This window comes from Balaenoptera borealis, assembly GCF_965194805.1.
Source record: "Balaenoptera borealis genome assembly, chromosome: 9".
Lineage (NCBI taxonomy): Eukaryota > Metazoa > Chordata > Mammalia > Artiodactyla > Balaenopteridae > Balaenoptera > Balaenoptera borealis.
The window spans coordinates 39,478,411-39,499,699 of record NC_138873.1 but is presented as its reverse complement, the minus strand read 5'-3'; the positions used below and the strand labels follow the sequence as shown (position 1 = coordinate 39,499,699).

At 34.8% G+C, this 21,289-nt stretch overlaps 1 protein-coding gene across 4 annotated transcripts in view; it reads left to right on the top strand.

Moving 5' to 3' along the window:
* Window positions 1-19,706, top strand: part of HSF2 (heat shock transcription factor 2) — a 35,775-nt gene extending 16,069 nt beyond the window's left edge. The window contains exons 4-13 of one of the 4 annotated variants that reach the window (XM_082406196.1): window positions 107-231; window positions 2,415-2,490; window positions 5,784-5,845; window positions 6,752-6,839; window positions 8,375-8,523; window positions 8,944-9,183; window positions 9,838-9,943; window positions 15,367-15,420; window positions 18,160-18,241; window positions 18,682-19,706. In XM_082406196.1, the coding sequence (XP_082262322.1) occupies window positions 107-231; window positions 2,415-2,490; window positions 5,784-5,845; window positions 6,752-6,839; window positions 8,375-8,523; window positions 8,944-9,183; window positions 9,838-9,943; window positions 15,367-15,420; window positions 18,160-18,241; window positions 18,682-18,974 (1,275 nt within the window). In that variant the 3' untranslated portion in view covers window positions 18,975-19,706. Of the gene's footprint in view, window positions 1-106; window positions 232-2,414; window positions 2,491-5,783; window positions 5,846-6,751; window positions 6,840-8,374; window positions 8,524-8,943; window positions 9,184-9,837; window positions 9,944-15,366; window positions 15,421-18,159; window positions 18,242-18,626 lie in introns of all 4 variants that reach the window. The other 3 variants (XM_082406198.1, XM_082406197.1, XM_082406199.1) reach the window with 3 other exon arrangements.
* Window positions 19,707-21,289: the final 1,583 nt, after the last annotated feature.

Genomic DNA, 21,289 nt, shown 5'->3' with positions numbered 1-21,289 from the left:
TCTCACTTCCTGGACAGGCTACAAAAACGTCTTATAACAGGGAAGTTTTGAATTATAATCATGGTGTTTAGTATTTGTTTAATTTCCTACATTTACTTTTTGAAAGGTTTCATCTGCAAAACCAGAAGAAAATAAAATTCGTCAGGAAGATTTAACAAAAATTATAAGTAGTGCTCAGAAGGTTCAAGTAAAACAAGAAACTATTGAGTCCAGGCTTTCTGAATTAAAAAGGTAAAGTATTATTTCCAAATATAATCCTAATATGGGGGTTGGTGTGTATGTGTGTGTTGAGGTTTGGAGGTTGGTGCTTTAAGTACCTAGATTACATTGTTGAAGCCAAGATCAAAAGCCTTTTTCTTAAGTATTGATTCCCTTTATTTTTTATTTGTAGCCATAGACTTTACCCCAATATTGTATTTTCATGATGGTGTCGAAAGAATATATAAACCTGGTCAGTCAAAACAATTTGATACACAAGTGTTACTGATGAAATAATAGATCATTAAGTTGGTGTAGGAAACTATGATTCTACTTAGGTTGACTTTCATATGTTTACACACATATGAGGACCACAAGCCATACTACAGGGACTTCTCTGGACCCAGTGGTTAAGACTTCACCTTCCAGTGCCAGGGGTGTGGGTTCGATCCCTGGTTGGGGAGCTAAGATTCCACATGCCTTGTGGCCAAAAAACATAAAAAAACAGAAGCAATATTGTAACAGATTCAATAAAGACTTTAAAATTAGTCCACATAAAAAAATCTTTAAAAAAAAAAATACCACATACGTTACCTAACTTTTCTTTCTTAGAAGTTTCTTAGGACATTTTCTATGTGGCCTATCTTTTAGGAAAAAGTAGGACACAAAAAATAGGGAAAAAAGGACACTAGAGACTTGTCCTACTTGATACTTACTTTACATAGACTTGGGAAAGTGATATTCAAACCTTTTATCTACAGAAAAGTGCTGTATTTTGTTTTAGTACAATTTTTGGCACCGTTATCCTAATGCCACAGTAACAACTTGTGTATAGAGTAGACCTATATTTCTCTTCTTAGTAAGTACTTGGAATTCTCTTACAGTAAATAGGCGCCAAGGTCTTAAGAGTAGTTATTTTATGTATTGTCTGTCCCATTTCAATTGTGGGACGTTAGTTTAGCTATTCTTAACTCAAGTATCTTCATTGAGAGTAACCTTGGACTTTGATTCCCTTTTTCAATAAGCCTTAATTTGAAGCTTGCTTGTTTTGCATGTTTTATTTAAGCACTTATGTTGGTTTACTCTATGTATCTTGTGTCTGTTGAAGTGCCCTTTGACCCAGTTCCTTGAATCTCAGGTTTAGCTTTCAAGGAGTGGGATCCCAAATTCATCCTGTAAGTCTTAGTGGTAACCATTCTCCTACTTATCTTTAGTAGGCAGATGACAGTATCTTTATATTTCTGAGTCAGAAAAAGTACAGTAGTTATTCAGTAAGTATCAGAATCTTATTTTCTGTGCCCTCTATATTTAAATTCAGTCTCTTTTGTAATAGTTTGGATTGAGGAAGATGGCTTTTGTGTAAATTAACAAAAGAGCAAAAATTAGAGCATTTAATAGAGGAATTATCTTTCAGGCCTTCTCAAAATTATCATTGCTGCCAACATTTAATAACTGCAATTTCAATAGAAGGTGGTGAATGAAAAAAAAAAAAAAACTATTACTGCTGGGCATATAATTGGTTTGTCATGTATTTAGATATGCTTTTAAAAAAACACATTTTTAAATATGCTTTAAAAAAACCAAACATTTATATGCTTGTGTTTGAGACAGATCTTTAGACAGTTTTAGAGTCTTATAGACTTTAGCTCGACATCAATACTTAACCAAATTGTCTGTGTGATCTTGGGTAAGTCTTCTCAGTTCTCTGAGTCTGTCTTCTCATCTATAAAATAGAGATAATTCCTTTCTTGACAGATTTTAGAGAAGTTTAAGTAATATACATAAAATGTTTAGAATAGTGCCTGGCATAGCAAGTGTTGGGTAAATGTCATTTCCCCTTTAAGAATCGTTTCCTAAGCACAAGTCCTGAATTCACATGGTAGCTGTAGTTGAAAAGTTAGCTTATTTTTTAAACAAGAAGTAATGAAGCAGATTGTCAGAGGAGTAAATGGCCTACTATGTATGGATGTAAGCATAAATCTTAAGTTTTTGTGCATACATTGCCATGAGTAGAAGATACTACAGTTAGGAAGGAAGGATTCTGGAGTTGTGTCAAGGTTAGTTGCCAGTCTGTGTAATTGAACCAAAGTTTTCCTAGTCTCATAAAGATATATAGTAAAAACTAGTTCAAGTCTGGTATTCTTAATTAAAGATATTGAGGTCTGGCTTGTCTGACTGAATTTTTTTATTTTTATTTTTCATAAATGATAACATAGTGAGAATGAGTCCCTTTGGAAGGAGGTGTCAGAATTACGAGCAAAACATGCACAACAGCAACAAGTTATTCGAAAGGTAAGCTTTTTTCTCTGTGACTGTAATCTGCATTTGTTTAATGAGTACCATTTGTCACCCCCCCAGAAATCTCTATTCAGTAGTCAGTGATTGATCTTAGTTTCTTATGTATTGGGCACACAGAAGTAAAACTATGAAATCAAACAAATTAAGCCAAGTGTTACATATTCTTTGTAATAAAAAAAATTTGTTATTAGCTAAATGTAGTCATTCCATACCTCCAGATAATGTTTCGTTAACTTTTAGTAAAATATTTTTGCCTGATATAACAACTTTATTATACTTCATTCTTGGTAGTATAATCAATATACTACCAATTTCTTAACATTTTATATAAAAGACATAGCTTTACTGTGTGGGATTTTTTTTTTTTGTTTTTTGTCTTACTATTTTTTATTCTAAAAGGCATAGATATGGTCTTGGAAGATAAATGACTAATATTTTCAAGTCAATCGATCAAATTATGTGTTCAAAAAAATGAGTTATAAGTGTATGCCACTATTAGTATGTGCAGAAAAGCAGTTAATGTAGTGTTGTAAAATAAATCCTAGATTTTAGTATATAAGCTGAAAATTACTGGGGGAACAGAAAATCTCTCTGCTGCAATTGTGTCCTTGTGATTTAATCTTCTCATATCAGCTTTCATATGTTAATAAGAGGTGAAACATAAAAGTAATTAAGGCAGCTATTTTTTGCTCATGAGTAAACTGGACTAAGTTTAAGCAACAGGTTTTATGGGGGCAGGGAGGGTGGGAGAGCTTCAGTTTGTTCCTAGTCAGAGGCCGTTAGCTAAAAATAGTGTTATGACTGAAAGGATATGGGTGTAGTGGAGCAGGCTTAGAACACAGAGATGAATGGTAGCTGTAGCCTTTGGCCCATAGTCAAAACAGATATACTGATTTTTAAAAATAAGTATGCAAGTGAAGGTTGAATGTAGGATTCAACTTTAAGTGTTTAGTCCAAGTACATGTATTTTTAAAACTTCCATAGTTGATTCCAACTTGAAGCCCTGTTTAAGAATACCTGATTTTAAATGATAGGTTTACCTTAACCTGTGCTTTATTTTTAAAATCTGTTTATCTTTTTCAGAAAACAATGTTATGGTTAAATATCAACTCACAGTACTCCATAATTTGTTGGGGTTTTTTTCTTGAAAGCAAGGATAGTTGGTAAAATACTTATTTAACATTTCAGTTTTTCATGAAAGCTAACATTCTTTCTGCTCAAATTTGAGTTTGAATCTATGTGTTTTAGTGGGGTTAGGGAGTTTACGTAATGCATGATGACAGGCGATAATTTTTTCTCTATTCCTGGAATTTGTTTCTAACTCTACCATTTACTGTTTGGCCTTGGATTAATTGGAATAATATATGGGAGGTGTCTGTTATAGAACTTGTCAGCTAAAGAAGTCCAGTGATGTAAATGTTAAATGCCTCATCTTCTCCTTCAGGAAACGAACTCTAAAACATAATGCCAAAGTGTCAAAAGAGACCTGAAATACACAGCAAATTTCAGGAGAAATTTAGCCAGAGATTCATGTTCTTGTAAATTCAGCCAACTAATGTTTTAAGAATTTTCCCTAACACTTTTTTATAAATTAACAAAAGTAATTGGACTATTTCATAGATACCTTTAAGGTTAAATGTTGTCTTTTCATCAGCTGTCAGCATTTTCTTTTGAATAAGCAATTTAGTGGCTAACCTCCTTTTCATAGACTCTAATGCTGTCTAACTATTCAACTAAAATGTCTATATTTTTCTCCATGGCAAAGTTAATACTGATTGTAAGGCAAACCATTTAGTAGCCTCGTTTAGAGGAGAATGTACAATATTAAAGCTATACAATGTGTATTTTCAATGGACAGTTCTCTATTTTAATTACGTAATTATATTTCATAAAGCTTGTACAAGGAACTCTTCTGCAGAGTCTAAATTGTCATCAGTCACTTGGCCTTTATTCATAACATCTCAGTGATATACTGCTGCTTTTTTTTTAAATAAATTTTAAAAAAAAATATTTATTTATCTTGGGCTGCCTCGGGTCTTCATTGCTGCATGCAGGCTTTCTCTGGTTGTGGCGAGCGGGGGCCACTGTTTGTTGTGGTGCGCAGGCTTCTCATTGCGGTGGCTTCTCTTGTTGCGGAGCACGGGCTCTAGGCACACAGGCTTCAGTAATTGTGGCACGTGGGCTCAGTAGTTGTGGCTCGTGGGCTCTAGAGCGCAGGCTCAGTAGTTGCAGCGCACGGGCTTAGTTGCTCCGCGGCATGTGGGATCTTCCCGGACCAGGGCTCAAACCTGTGTCCCCTGCATTGGCAGGCGTATTCTTAATCACTGCGCCACCAGGGAAGCCCCTATACTGCTTTTAATAGTTTACTTTTTTAACTCCTTTAGGCAGTATAATTTCAAGGCATACCCTAAACCAGTGGTTCTCACATTCACATCAGTATCACCTGGAGGTCTTGCTAAACAACACATGTTGCTGGACCTCATCCTCAGCATTTAAGATTCAGCAATTCTGGAGTGAGGCAGAGAATTTGCATGTCTAAAAAGCTCCTAGGCCAGTGCTGCTGGTCCATGGACCACACTTTAAGAAACACTATCATAAAATATGAAGGATTGTTTGCATGTCTTGATCTGTTTAATAGTCTTTTTCTAAATTTAATCAGACTTTGAAGATTAAATCAGCTTCCCGTGATTGTCAGCAGGAAGCTTTGACAGATGTTCAGTGTCTCAATAATAATTTTTCTAGAGTTAGCCAATAAACTTTTTCTAACTTGAAAATATTAAGATCTATTCTGAGAGAGTTGGCAATTTCTTTTGCCTCTAATTGTATTACCTGGTATAAGAAAAATATCTGTCAAACATCAGTTTTCTTTTCTGCATCATAATCTTCTTGAAAGAATTTTAAGTAAAAATAGGGATCTGTATCCAGGCATGCTTGGTACTTATCATCAAGACAAATAATTGAACTGAATATTTGATAGATAAATAGATGGATGGGTGGGTAGGAAGCTAGATATATAGATAGATATATGGGTAGATGGATGTCCTAGGTACCTCTATATCTTAGGTAGCAGCAACTTTATCACAGGTTGTTCTTCTGCCTGGATGCTGGTATATTTCTTTAAATATCATTGTAAGATGCATCCAAATTTAAAATGTTAATATGTGAGAAATTATGTGACTTAGAATAGAGGACATACAGTACCTGAATTAATTTTATAAGACTTGTAATATAGACTAAAGAATTAAGAATCTATGATGGAGTATTTCTTATTTATATTTTCCTTTTAGATTGTCCAGTTTATTGTTACGTTGGTTCAGAATAACCAACTTGTGAGTTTAAAACGCAAAAGGTAAGATTTTATGATAATACATTTTGACCTATCTATAGACAACCAGACATGTTAGAATTTAATCCTGAATGGTCTACATTTGCTGAGTATATGCGTGTTGTCCCAGATGAACAGTCCTCCCTTGTTAAATTATACTTCTAACATTTCAAGAGTGGTGGTGTTTCCTACTATTGTCATCTTGCTGTTTTTGAGAGATTAGGATAGCCTAAATGGTCGTTTTACATACATACGGTTTATAAAGAGTTCATCTTCCATTCACATTAGCAAATTATTGTAGCATTAGAAGGCCTCAGTGAGAGAAACTCTTAAAAAGAGGATGCATGCTGAAAAAAGCATAAAAAAATTTTTGATATCTCATGTTTAATCCACTCACAAGGGTCTTTAAAAACCTGTACATTGGCCATGAGTTGTGATACCCATAAATGTCAGTAACTACCTTTGTCACAATTAAAACATAAGGAAAACAGTGGACAAAGGAATAAGTAGAAGGAGAAAAAGATTATCTTGTAAGGCAAAGGATTTTAGCAGAGCTTGGTTATACTTAACAGCTTATGCTGTAGAATTAACTCTACTTCCACTGAGTCTTTGTGATATTACCTACTTTTTACTATGTAAGTACCATAAAGAGTTATATAGTTCAGTCAGCAATGAAGTAGATTTGGGGAGAGTAATTTATAGTGTTTATTATAACAAAGATAACACAGAAGAATGGAGAAATAAAAGCCGTAGATATACTCATCCCCCATACCCCTCCAAAGAGGTAATCGTTTTTAAGAGTTTCTTGTGTACTGAAATTTTTTATTCATTATTAAAATGAGTGTGTTATATGTGGCTAAATTATTAGAAGCAATTTAAACTCCATGTATGTTTGCTCACTGAACTTCATGTATATCTTCTGATTTTCAGACCGCTACTTCTAAACACTAATGGAGCTCAAAAGAAGAATTTGTTTCAGCACATAGTAAAAGAACCAGCTGATAATCACCATCATAAAGTAATTTTTAAAATTCTGTTTTATATTTATTATCTCAAACTAAATTTTATTACAGCAGTATGTCATGCATTTGAAAAAGTTTAGTGAATAATGTAACTGTTCACCCTCCAGCTTTTAAAAATCATGACATTTTTTATCATTTGCTTTAGATTATTTTAAGAAATAAACTATTACAAATATAGTTGTCTCAGTTGCCTGTTCCCAAGTTCATTTTTCTCTCCCTCTCCAGTCTCCCCTGTCACGCAGAGATAAATCACTATCTTGAATTAGTATATATCATTCCCATGGCTATTTGATGTGTGAATCCATGAACAATATTTGGTATTATTTTGCATATGTCTAAGCTTTTTATAGATGATATTATTTTGTACATATCATTTTGCAGTGTGGCTTCTTTCACTTGGTCTTGCTTTTGAGATTTATTAAACAGAGAGATTTAGTTGATCTTAACTACTATATGAGATTAATTGAATATTATGATAATGTAATTATGCACTTGTCCATTGGTTATTTTAAGTTGTTTCCAACTTTTATTATAAATGTGTACAGACCTAGACTCTTTTACTGTAGCAATTTCAAAAAATATTTTTGTTTACCTTCATTTTTTCACAAGCTCTCTGGATAAATTGTCAAACTTATACCCAGTGGCAATTAGTTGAGTCCAGACTTCTTTTAATACCTGATTATCATTGTTACTTTCAAATCTTAGAATTCTAAATACTGCTTTAGATTTATTATTAAAGTATTGAGATTTTTGTTCTCAGGCAAGTCAGAGTTAACCTGACATCTGGTTCCTCTTCCCACTGTTTAAATAATCAAGCATACCTGTTTTTAGGATTGAAGACTCATGTAAATGGGTGAAGATTTCTTAATTTATCTTGATTTACATCTTTTGCCTCTGTATTATCTAGAGTTGAAATTGATAGAATTTTCTATTATAATAATGACTTTAGTTTGCTTTGGAGAATTGAATGTTTTTTTATTAGTGTATCCATAGTCTGAATATAGCTGTAGCTGAATTAAGAAAAATAATAATTGCTAAAATGCCAGACTGACATTTAGCTGTGGAATAGTTGAAGTGTTTATTTCCCCCTATTAAAGAAACCATTTAATGAGTAAGAATAAAACATGGCGTCAAACAGAGTAGCTTAAGATGAAATAATCCCCATCAGCCCAGTGGCCATCTGGTTATGTTTGAGATTTCTGATGAAGTCCTAAGACTTTTTTACTCTTTGGGTATAAAAAATACTTTAAAATTTGAAGATCTTTTCATAGAAACATTCTGAGGCATGTCATCTTTAAAGTCCCTTACAGTAAAAGAAATAGTTAAGTAGCATGCAGATAATACATCTCATACCTCTGTAAATTGGTACTTCTAATACCAGTTTAGTGTATTAAGTCCCATAAGGGCAGAAAACATATCTGTTTTGCTTACCATCGTATCTCAGTGCCCAGGTAACATTTTTTAAATGGTATGTTGTTTGGTAGTCAAAATAATTTCATTTTTTTGATATATTTTCTACCTGATTTTTTAGGTTCCCCACAGTAGGACTGAAGGTTTAAAGCCAAGGGAGCGGATTTCAGACGATATCATTATTTATGACGTTACTGATGATAATGCAGATGAAGAAAATATCCCAGTTATTCCAGAAACTAATGAGGATGTTATATCTGATCCCTCCAAGTAAGGAGATTGTGAAATAAAATTTTTGAAAATATTACTCTTTTTTTATCAGAGATCTAAATTTAAAACTACTTTATTCTTTGATAAACTAATATCTGATTCATATTTTAATTATTGAACTGAAAAATTAAGCCAAATTATTCAAGCACATAACCGCCCTCCCTCCAGCAAAAAGACTCCCAGCAAAAAGTCATGAGAATTAATTCTTATTTTTAAAGTTTGGAGTTAAAGACCTTTAATTGATTCTTTGTGGTCTTATATTGTATGAAGTATCAATATTTTTCATTAAACTACACACCCAAGAAAAGCCTTTTGACAGGTGGTTTTGGGAGAGAGTTTCCATGGAGAGTGACTGGATAGGGTGAATTTATTGAATTAGTCTGAGAATGTAATTGGTTTTTTCTCATATTGCTGATCTAGCTGTAGCCAGTACCCTGATATTGTCATTGTTGAAGATGACAATGAAGATGAATATGCACCTGTCATTCAGAGTGGAGATCAGAGTGAACCAGCCAGAGAATCCCTAAGTTCAGGCAGTGATGGCACCAGCCCTCTTATGTCTAGTGCCGTCCAGCTAAATGGCTCATCTAGTCTGACCACAGAAGATCCTGTGACCATGATGGATTCCATTTTAAATGATAACATCAATCTTTTGGGAAAGTGAGTCTCATCTAAAGGTTGTCTAAATTTATTTGCTTTCTTTGTTTACTTCACATGTTCTTTTTCTCTTTGAATGATTTTCCTTTCAGGTTATGAACCTGTGTAGTCAACCTTTCTGTTCTGGTTAGTGCTGAGCTCTGCAAATGGTATTTTGAGAAAGATTTAATTATTCCAAGAGCAGTCTTGGGATTTTCTTGTCAATTCCTCAGATTTCTGTAATGAAATACTTCTTTTTGAATGTCTTAAAAGTGTGTGTGATTGTGTGTATTTGTGTTTTTATCAGGACTGTGGAATAATACAATCTCTATGAAGGAACTTATTTTATAGCAAAAGAAAACTAGAAGTTAGTAGCAATAACCAGTAGTAAGAGGTTAAACATTTTATAATTTATAGTATAGAGGAAAAAGATAAATCAGACTGGGTTATTGCAGAACCTTTTTTCTTTAAATACTGAAGTTTTGTATAAAGTCTGTGGGTTCTCAATTAACCAAGTTTTTTTGAATCCTAAATACTGAATACGATCTCTTAAGGTTAAGAATTGGTAAGGATTCAGCAATTGCTAGGAATATTTTGCCTAGCTAGACTGCAGTGTGATTTTAAACATAAAAGCAAAGAAACCTAATATTTGATTTTTTTTAAATCTTTTTTCCTTAGGGTTGAGCTGTTGGATTATCTTGACAGTATTGATTGCAGTTTAGAGGACTTCCAAGCCATGCTGTCAGGAAGACAGTTTAGCATAGACCCAGATCTCCTGGTCGATGTAGGTACTTTGAATATTCTTTGTTGTACCGGCAGTTTGTGTATTTATGTATAGTATTTATAAATCAATGCATCGTATTCTTGAATTCTACACTGTTTTTGCAGTTTATTTTTTTAATTGAATGGTTTTGTTTATTAGAATGAACAGATGGGTTCAGGACAGTGAAGGAGGGTGATCACTATTCGTCTCTGAGTAGAAGTTCAGTTAATCCCTGTGTAACAACATATCACCTCTGTTCAACAGTACTATTAAATCCAGGTCTTGTCTGGACTTGTTGCTGTGTTATGTTTTGCTCTAGAGTAAATTGTCATTGAATAGAAATCAGTGGAAATAGTATAAATAATTAGCCAGGAAACAGCATGGAGGCACTTCCTAATACTTTGGGAATTAATGTTTTTCAGTCAAATGTATTATATGTTATTATATTTAAAAAATTTTTGTATTGAGTCCTAAGATTCCCCTATTCCAGTCCTCACCACCACCTATATGAACTTGATTCCTATGTTGTCTGGACTTTGAATCCTTGTCTATCATTTCTGGTACTAACCTTGCTCTCTTTTCTCTTGTTCCTACCACTCCTCTCTCTCTTACCTAAAGCTTTCTATGTGGCCTGGTCTCATCCAGATGAATCTTGTTCTTTCCCCTATTTCCATTTCCTGTTGTGAACATTTTCTGTTGTGTTCTTTTTCTTGAAAAGTTTTGTTGTTCTTTGTTTTGCATTTTTTCCCTTAAAATACAGCTTCTCTCACATCAGAAGATTCTACAGTTTGTCAGTGTCACATGACTGTTATTTTTCCTAAATCATCAGTGCCTCACAGGATGGATTTCACCTTCTTTGAAGATTTCCTTTCCATGTTACTCTCTTAAATGAATTCAACATCCATGTTAATGACCTATTTGGACTTGTTTAACAGTAACTTGACAGCCCTTCTTGATTCTATCAGTCTTTGTCCCCAATCTGAATCCAGAGACCTTTTAGAATATCTCTCCCTTAGATCACTAAGAAGGAAATAAAATCCTGTAATTCTGACTCTCTACAAATCCCCACAGTCTTCAAGTAGGTCATTTTAATTTAACTTTGGAACAGTTATCACATTCTTTTGTCCTCACGACCTTATCCAGCCAACACTTCCCTATTCACAGAGCATAATTCACCATGCCCTGGTACTCTCATCAGCTGTGGAATCTCATATCCTTTCTTCTTAGAGGAAGTACTTCCTTTTTAAAGCCAGTTTGTACACCTGCCCCCCGCCTCTCTGTTTTTCTCTATCTTTGATCTTTTCCAACTGCCTTCAGTGGGTACAGATCATCTCCATTTTGATGTGTTGCTCTGCTCATTTACCATTCTGCTTCTCTAATCCTTTCACTACAAAACTGTAGAAATGAGTGGCTGTATTCATTACTTTTTTTTTTCACTCTATATTTCTTTTGAAACCCTGGATTGTCTTGCTTATTTACTCGAAGCCTGTGCTGTCTTGGTATATCCACTGTAAGTAGCCTGCAGCTTTTTTTTTTTTTCTTTTTTCTTCCTCCAAATTAAGCCACTGGGCTAGTGGAAGAAGGTTTGTTTTGAATCAGACAGATTTGGGTTCCATTTTTGGCTCATGTTACTTACTAGCTAAGTTATTAATCTTGGGAAAGTTAACCTCTCTTGCTCAGTTTCCCCATCTGTTAAATATGGCTGATGCCTGACATGAAGGGCTTTTGTAAGGATTATAAGTAATTAACACTATTACTATTTAACACTATTGATTTTCTACTATAGAACTTTTCCTGGTGATTTTAAAGGCACTGGACCTCTTTGTTCTCTTCCTATCTCCCTAACCATTCTGTTTCCTCTAAGAGCTTTTCTTTTTCTTGCTGTCTTCTACTTGTGGATATTCCCCAAGGTACCCAGTCTTTTATCCTGTTTTTGCCTACCTCTCTTCTTTTTTCTATCCTGCCTCTCTGGAGGGATTTTGGCTTGTAGGATTGCTCTCAAATGTATATTTCCAGCTCTTAATATTTTTTAAAGTAACCTTTGCTTGAATTCTAATTCCATGCCTTTGGGATCATCAGTTAGATCTTGCCTTAAATTATTTGTGTTTAACACCAAACCTTTGTTTATTTTCTAAACTAGCTACCTTTTTAAGCTTTATTTTCTGTAGTGGTATCAGACTTCTGTTTACCCACACAAGATAGTAATCACAGTAATCTTGGTTTCTTTATCTCCTTGTTCACCAAGCCTGTGTATTTCCCAAAATAACATTCACAAACCATCCCTACTTTCTGTTGGGTTGGCCAGAAAGTGCCTTCGGTTTTTAAGTAAAAATAAGACAATTTTTCATTTTCACCAAGAACTTTATTGAACAACATATATTCACCGTTTTGTTCCACTACCTTCTGCCATTTTTCATACACCTTCGTAATTCCATCTTCCCAAAACTTTTTATCTTTTTGAGCAAAGAATTATTCCAGGTACCTTTTACAGTCTTCCAGGGAATTGAATATTTTTCCATTAAGAGAATTCTGTAAAGATCAAAGTAAATGGAAATCTGAAGGTACAATATCTGGTGAATATGGCTGATGAATCCAAACTTCCCAGCCAAGCTGTAACAGTTTTTGCCTGGATATCAAAGAAACATGTGGTCTTGCATTATCCTGATGGAAAGATTATGAATTTTCTGTTGACTAATTCCGGATGCTTTTTGTCAAGTGCTGCTTTCAGTTGGTCTAATTGGGAGCAGTACTTGTTGGAATTAATCATTTGGTTTTCAAGAAGGAGCTCATAATAGAGGACTCCCTTCCAATCCCACTATATACACAACATCACCTTTGGATGAAGACAGGCCTTTGGTGTGGTTGGTGGTGGTTCATTTCACTTGCCGCATGATCTCTTCTGTTCCACATTATTGTACAGTATCCACTTTTCATTATTGTATGGTATCCACTTTTCATCACAATTTGTTTTAGAAAGGAATGTTTTCGTTACATTTAAGTAGAGAATCGCATGTAGAAATATGTTCGAGAAGGTTTTTTCATTTACCATATGTGGAACCCAAACTTCTAAGCGATTAATATATATATTAACATAACAAACTTCATAGTGACTTTCAATGCTCAATTTGAATATTTTGAATATGTCAGCTATCTGCCACATGGTATAATGTTGTTTGTTCTAATTAATGTCTCGATTTGATCGCTGTCAACTTCAACTGGTCTACCCAACCGTGGAGCATGGTCCAGCGAGAAATCTCCACGAAACTTTGCAAACTACTTTTGACACGTTCAGTCAGTCACAGCACCTTCTCCATACACTGCACAAATCTTTTTGTGCGTTTCAGTTGCGTTTTTACCTTTCTTGAAATAGTGAAGCATAATATGCTGAAGATGTTGCTTTTTTTCTTCCCTCTTCAATATTAAAATGACTACATAAAAATTCACCAATTTTAATTTTTTTTTTAAATACACGCTGATATGACAGCTGTCACAATACAGTCTAGCAAGATTGTTTCAAATGAAGTTAAAGACAACTAAGTGCTACTAGAGCCATCTTACAGAAAAACCAAACGAACTTCTGGGCCAACCCAATATTTTCACTGTTGCCTCTCTCATCTAAGACCTTTATTGTTTATTGTTTCATCCTTGAATTATGGGGTATTTTCATAAATAAAAAATCTACCCATAGGTTGCCTTGTTCTCTGAGATGGCAAAGATGGTAAGAACATGTGGGAGTCTTAAGTATGCTGAGAAGCTCATGGGTTCTTGCTGCAGAGTTCAGTGCAAGTGACCCAGTGTGGAATCAGTAGGAGAGACTTGACCTTAGAATTCAACCGTGTCAGCTCCTCATACATGATCTATTTTCCGACTTCAGACCATGTGTCTGCTGGGAATGCATGAAGGTATCCCTGAGTCAGTGGGTAGAGGGATTGGGGCAAAGAAGGAGTGAGGAGTTTATACTGCTGGTCCTCCTCAGATGCCACTCTCATTAGGGACAAAATCTGGTCAGACCTCTGAGGCAAGTACAAGCTGAACTGGTAGAGATTGGCAGTGATGTATAGTTACCTACTCTTAAGAAACTGAGTCTCTTCCTCTTCATGGATCAGTAGGTGGTATGAAAGGAGGAAAAGTTAATGAAAGGAAAAGAAGAGCTGGGGATATTTTTAGGGCTACAATGAATGTGGAACTTGAAGGAGAGGAATCAGTGTTTAGAGAGGGTGGAGGAGCCTCTCTGCATTTCATTCTATCCTGCAAACCATTTGGTGTGCTCATTCTCTTAAAATGCTTTAGTCAGTATATTTCATTACTCAGGCCACTCCCAAGTCTCTTATTGCTGACAGAATGTCCTGTCCATTCACTGGCCTTGCCTTACCTTTTGAACCTTATGTATACAACTTACTATTCAACTCAGAACTTCTGCATTATTTGGACTTGTCATCTTATTTGTAGAACTTACCTCACAAGCATTTCTTTCTCTCTGTTGTTGCTAATGCTGTAACAATGTACTCCTTCATCCTCTCCTTTCTAAGTCCTAACCATTCTCCAGGAACTACATGTCACATAGTTTTATCAAGACTTTTTGTTTCATCTGAGGGACGGGGTGTGTGTGTGTGTCTGTTTTCCTTTCTCTTAGCTCCTTAGTACTTTTGAGCCCCACCATCCATTATTATTGTAATACTGGATTGTATCTGATCATATGTTGCTATTTGATGTTGTTCTTATTTTGCCTTTTAGATTGTAAGCTCCTGGAGAGCAGGAATAGTGTCTTCATCTTGTATTCTTCATGATGTCAATTATTTCTTAGATGCTCAATAAATCCCTGTGGACTGGATGACTTTGAAGCTTATGACATAAACAAAAGTTATGTTTGTGAAGTGGCTGGTCTGAGGAGTGCAGTAAGCAATAGGCAGTGGTCTTTGCATTCATGGCTTCCCTTGCTAGGTGAGGTGAAAAGAACCAACACGGAGTTAAGCCATTTGGTCAGAGGGCTCTACTTGAGGTGTAATTTAGGAACCACTGTCATAGAGCAGATTCTAGAAATGTATCACGTAATTAGCAGGTAGTCAGTGAAGGCTCTTGTCAGGGCAAGGGACTCAGCCTTGGGTGCCATTTAAGGCCAGAGGCTTTTAGGGAGGAAAAAATAAAGGAAATGAAGGAGAGGGGAGGTGGGGAAAACCACCATTTGTCTCAAGTGATTTACCTTACTACTTTATAGAATAGAAATTCTTAAAACAGCTAATGCATGGGCTTGCTTGCTCTGCTTTTGTTCGTTTTTCTTTCCGCTTTCCTGCTTTTCTCTTCCAAACTTGTTTTACTATATGGAAACTTCCTAGTGCAGGAGCTACATCTCTTCACCCAACATGGCTGTATAAAAATTTTGAACACACAGTTAATTTTTTAAAAATATTTTTTAAACTTATCATCTTTCTTGTTTGGTCTTTCAGCTTTTCACTAGTTCTGTGCAGATGAATCCCACAGATTACATCAATAATACAAAAGTAAGTTTTAATTTGTGTTGCTCAGGACCCGTAGCTGTAAGAATTTGAAAAAAGTCCTAGTAAGTAGAGAGCAGTATCACTGCCAGTTACAAAAAACATTTTATATTCTTACCTAGTACATGTGATCAAGATAATAAAATTCTAGATGAAAAGTTAGCTTTTGGTTATGGGGTGAATCATTGCCCAGTTCTTCTGTGCCTTGTGCTATTAAGTACCAGTGTGAAATCAGCCCTCAATGTGCTGGGAGATAAACTGACTAAATTTGGCATATTCAGGTATATCACTGAAAAAAATTATTAAAATATGATTTCTTCATGTTCTGTGTCTTCATTTTACATTCTTATTCCATCTATAAATAACTTCTCAGCATTTTTTATTGAAAATTTAAGGGTACCCATATTTTAAAATAAGTTCCTTCATTTTATTAGCATACAGTAAAAGCACAGGGATTTATACTATTTGTAGGTAAGGTGAGTTGAAACAGTGAAGTACGGATTTTGGACTTTTTCTTTAAGTAATTGTTTTATTTTCTTAAATGTATAGTACCTGCAGTTAGGATTAGCAGATGTTAACAAATTTTTTAGAACTGGTTTTTAATGAGTAATAAGAACAATGTGAAGTTGTTAGAGCAGACATTTAGAAATCATTCTGTTTCGTTGTGTAGCTTATTGTCTTGAATAGGTATATACTTCATTTATCTTGTATTTATACCAAATTGTTCTGTAATCCCTGTTTTTCGTTGAATGAAAAGGTACATCAGGTCCCCTGAAATGTGTACAAATTCTAGATTAGTGGAATCAAAATTTAATTTTTATTTGTGTTCTTTATAGTAAAAAAATGAACACATATTAAATAAATATGAGGTATTAGAGTGAGGAGGTGGAATTTTTCTGACCATTGTCATGTGTGAGGATGGCCTGACCACATTTTCTACATTTTCAAAGTTATAGCCTGGGTAACTTAAAGTTGAAGGAATTTGTGAATTTTTGAACTAGAAGGTTGATTATACATTCAGTATTTGGATGATTTATATCAGGGGTTGTCATACTTTTTCTTTGAAGACTAAATATTTTTGGTTTTTCATGAAGCCAGGTGTTCTCTGTCACAACTAGTCAACTGCAATTGTAGTGCAAAAGCAGCCGTAGACAATACATAAAAGAATGAGTATGGCTGTGCTTCTGTAAAACTTTACTTTCAGAAACAGACAGGATGCTGAATTTGGCATTTGGACTATAGTTTGGCTAGGTTTATATTATAAGAATCTGTGGACCACGTCAGTACTGTGTTTCAGTAAATATATTATTGAATGTTAGACCTTAAGTTGAATAAACCCATATCATGCATTCATTTAGTGAATGTGCTGTACTGTTTGTTTATTGTTAGACATTGAGTTGTTCTCTATTCTTGAATCATCTCCTGTTCCCAGAAGCTTTTAGAAATAGCAGTTAAACATCAAGTTTACATATTGCTCTATAGTACTATAGAAAAATTAAAATTGAGAGTGATTTTTTTATCATAGTTTTAGAATCTAGATTGTTTTTAAATAATTGACACATCAGCTGTCATTCCCTTGCTCATGACAGGTATTATGTGACATGTATTACAGCACTCTTTACTAATGAGTCAGGATGCCTTATACTCCTCACTGTAGCAGTCTAAGTGGTCACTACTAATAAGCAACAATTTGTATGGGAGATGAAACCCATTTGTCATCCTGGTTCTCATATGCTTTAGAATAACAACAGTGGCATCCTTGGAAAATACCTATTTTAGGAAGTAGAAAAATACAGAAGGTATTATTTCATTAATGTTTATTTATTGTGAATGCTAAATGAGAAATATTTTAATGTAAATTTTGGGGGAAGTTTAAGTAGTTTTTATTATGTCTTGGAGTCATTATTATCTATGAAGCCTGGAAACTTGTACTGCTTAATTTTGTGATGACTATCAGGGAAATTATAGGAATTAGTATGTTTGTTACATCATATATAATTTACAAGCATGCAGATATCTGGGACTCACAGCTATTCAGGAAAAATTGTGAACCTCAGCACCTCAGTTTGAACATCGTTGAAAAGAGCACTGAAGACCTTAACATTTAAAGATTAATCCCCTTACAATCAGATGTAAGGAGAGAAGACAGTGGTTGAAAGAAGCAATTTAAATGACAGAAAAGAATTGAAAGAGCCAAAAAAGGAAATGAAGAAACACCACCTCAATTTTGAGGCTTCCAAATATAGGGATAAATAGTTTGAAGGATGTTATCCTGAGTTACTGTAAACGTGTTCACTTATGCTAAATATTCTGTTTGTGAGTGAAAAGAAATGTGTAATACGTTTTAAATCAAAGCTGTTTAAAATGAATTTAATTGTTTAAAGAATTATCTCTTCATTAGCAATTAGAAACTAGCCATCTTTGATTCATTACCATCTTCTACTCTTGTCAAATTCTGTCTGTTCTACTGTTGAAACGCTCCCTCCTTTTTGTACTTAGTGTCATCCTAGTTTAGGTTCTTTGTTTCATCCACCTGATGACAGCAGTAGTTTTCTTAGCCAGTTTCATTACCTCTACTCAAATCTCTTTCTCTCCCTAGTTCATCTTTCCTGATGCTCCCCTTTCCCATATATTTCAGAGAATGTACCAATATTCTTATACTGTACCAGTTTTTAATTTTTTGCTATTTTTCAGGAACATATAAAATGTGAGACAAGTATTTTTATATTATTTTTTCTCTTTTAGTCTGAGAATAAAGGATTAGAAACCAAGAGCAATGTAGTTCAGCCAGTTTCAGAAGAGGGAAGAAAATCTAAACCCAAAACAGGTAGGTATAAATGTAGTATTAGTTTTTTTAAATAAAGATTTCTATGTAGAAACTGGGGGCCAAGGAAGGTTTTGCCATGCTTAACAATTGAACACAGATTTGTATTAGTCTGAGTTCTATGCATAACGTATCAAGGTTCCAGCATATAAAGGAAATTGAATTGGTGTATTATTAATAGTTCTTAAAGATTGTCATTTTTTCCCCCCTGTTTAACTTCAGGAGAACTGAAAGAACCCTCAGTTCTTAATTGTTGAATAAAAGTATACATTTTCTGACTTGTACATTTTTAAATTTATTGACACAAAGTGTGATATTTCTTGTTTGGCTATATAAGGGTAATGATTGCCGCATATGCACATCTGCTTCTGTTTTTTCCACCATATAGCTTGAACTCTATATAAGCTGGTGATAAAAGACCAGTCTTCTTATCTTTGTTATAGATAAGCAGCTTATACAGTACACTGCCTTTCCACTTCTTGCATTCCTCGATGGGAGCCCTGCTTCTACTGTTGAACAGGGGAGTACAGCATCATCAGAAGTTATGTCCTCTGTAGATAAACCCATAGAAGTTGATGAGCTTCTGGACAGCAGCTTGGACCCAGAACCAACCCAAAGTAAGCTTGTTCGCCTGGAGCCATTGACTGAAGCTGAAGCTAGTGAAGCCACACTGTTTTATTTATGTGAACTCGCTCCTGCACCTCTGGATAGTGATATGCCGCTTTTAGATAGCTAAATCCCCAAGAAGTGGACTCTACGTGTATATATTCATCAAAATGATGAACTATTTATTTTAAAGTATCATTTGGTACTTTTTTTTTGTAAATTGCTTTGTTTCGTTTAATCAGATACTGTGGAATCAAAAGCACCTTTTGCTTTTCTCACTAACCACACACTCTTGCAAAGCTTTCAGATGTTACTCAGCTACGTAGGTACATAAGATTTGATGCGTTAAATCACAGTATTGGCATATCTTTAAGTTGGATTCAAATGGCCATTTTTCTCCAATTACAGCAAATTGGATTTGTTTTTTACATGTATGTTCATTAACCCCAGTTAAACTTTTTGTTTGTTTGTTTTACTTGTTGATGCTGTCTTGTTTGCATTGAGTGTAAGTCACTATAACTAATGGTAGAACTCCTAAAGCTTCCTCTGTTCCAGTTGCTTTTATTAAGTATTTTTCACTTGGCTTCTTTATAAAACTGGGAACATAAAGTGCCTGTATCTTGTAAAACTTCATTTGTCTCTCTTGGTTCAGAGAAGTTCATTCATGTTCAACAGGAAAGGCAACATACACTTGAGTGCTTGCTGTCTGATGCAGTTGCAGCTCCATATACATAGAAAAAGGGGATGGGATGGTGTCAGCCCATCCACCTCACTGGACTAGTTTTAAGTAAAAGTTTTCGGGTTTGTTTGTGTTTTTTTGAAGCATACTATTTAGTAAAATAAATATAATGAATGTTGCGTACTAGTGTCTGTTATGTGTCTTCTTTGGAGGTGACATCCATGTGACAGTTTTTCCTTTTCATAGGAAGTAGACAGACTTAAACTGTAAACTTTATCTGTTGTCCATTATTCTTAATATGAGTCATACCAAGATCTTTGTGCCTCATCTCAGAGGATAGACTGTGTATTGCAACAAGGAAGAAATATAATGCCTCCAAATTTAAAAATTATGCTGGCTTGCTTTCTATGTTGCTATTAAAGAACTGAGAAAAGTATGCTTCCAATTGTCCCAAATTAGGTAAAGAACATTATCACTGGATGCCAAGGGCCTATAATTTTTGCCCTGAGAGAAGATAAGAGAAACAGTTAAATCACTTCTTTCCTTTGGAACACTTGCTCAGAAGAATTAGAGAGACTTAATGCAAGGCCAGGGCACTATCACTTGAAGAATTGTACCTTCAAGCAGAGGACTGAAAGCAGTGAGCTAGCATCTGAATATTTTATAGGGCTGCTTGATGAGGAATTGCAAAGATGGCCTTCCTGTTGGTTATAGTCTCTCAGTATCTTGGAACTTCTCTTACTGTGATGTAAAATTTCAAATAAAGCGTAGCACAGAGGGATAAGAAACCCTTCCTTAGCAGATCCTAAAATACTTGGGTCTGACAATGGGATCTTGGTGAACTAATTTAAGAACCCAGAACAGTTTTCTGCGTAAGCTTTAGAGGTCACTTTCTTAGAGATTGTTAAGGTGCGAAGAGCTTAGAGACTGAGGAGAAGAGAGCTTCAGAGACTTTTTCTTTTTCGCTTCCCTTCCTCACTGTGGGATATGATTAAGTTTCTTCTCCTTTGGGGATAACTTGAGAAGTATTTAAAAAATAATTTTGAAAACCTTATACCTCCTAGTACTTTTTAAGGTGACATTTAAATTTTTTCATCTTAAGTATTCGGGAAGAATTTAGGATATTGTTAATACTGCCATTTTAAAAAATAGTTGTTATGTGCTTTTAAATGTATCTGAAAGAATCTAAATGCCATAGTGATTTGATGTTCTTCATCATCCATTCCACTTCCTCCAAAGAGTTTTATCCTACTTTTATTATGCGTGACAGTCATACATTGAAAATAATTGTTGCACTTCTCTGCAACTAAATTTGAAATTGCGTCCTGTAACCTTAAGATTCTAAGCATTAAAGTTTGTCTCCGATTATAAATACACAGTTGATCAAAACAGTATAAACGTATGTGGCAGAGACTGTTAACTGATTGCTGAACCATTTCCTATCATGCAGTTAGATTATTTCCACCTTTGTAAACAGGGTAGCTATGTAATTGAATTCTAATAAATCAGGAAAAGTGATGTTCAGAACTTGCAGGTCTGGTCTGTGAACATCTCCCCCATGCAACCCTCCTCACCTTTTTACCCGTCTGCTAGCTTGATGCAGAGGAGTATGTGGCTTCCAAGTATACACACGAGAAGGAAGAAACCTGGCTTCCTGAATCGCCGCTTAGAGGAGAGCCACCCATCAATCCTGGATATTCATTTAGACTTCAGGTGGGGTGGGGGGAGACAAACCTTCATTATGTTCTGCCTCTGAATTTTGGGGG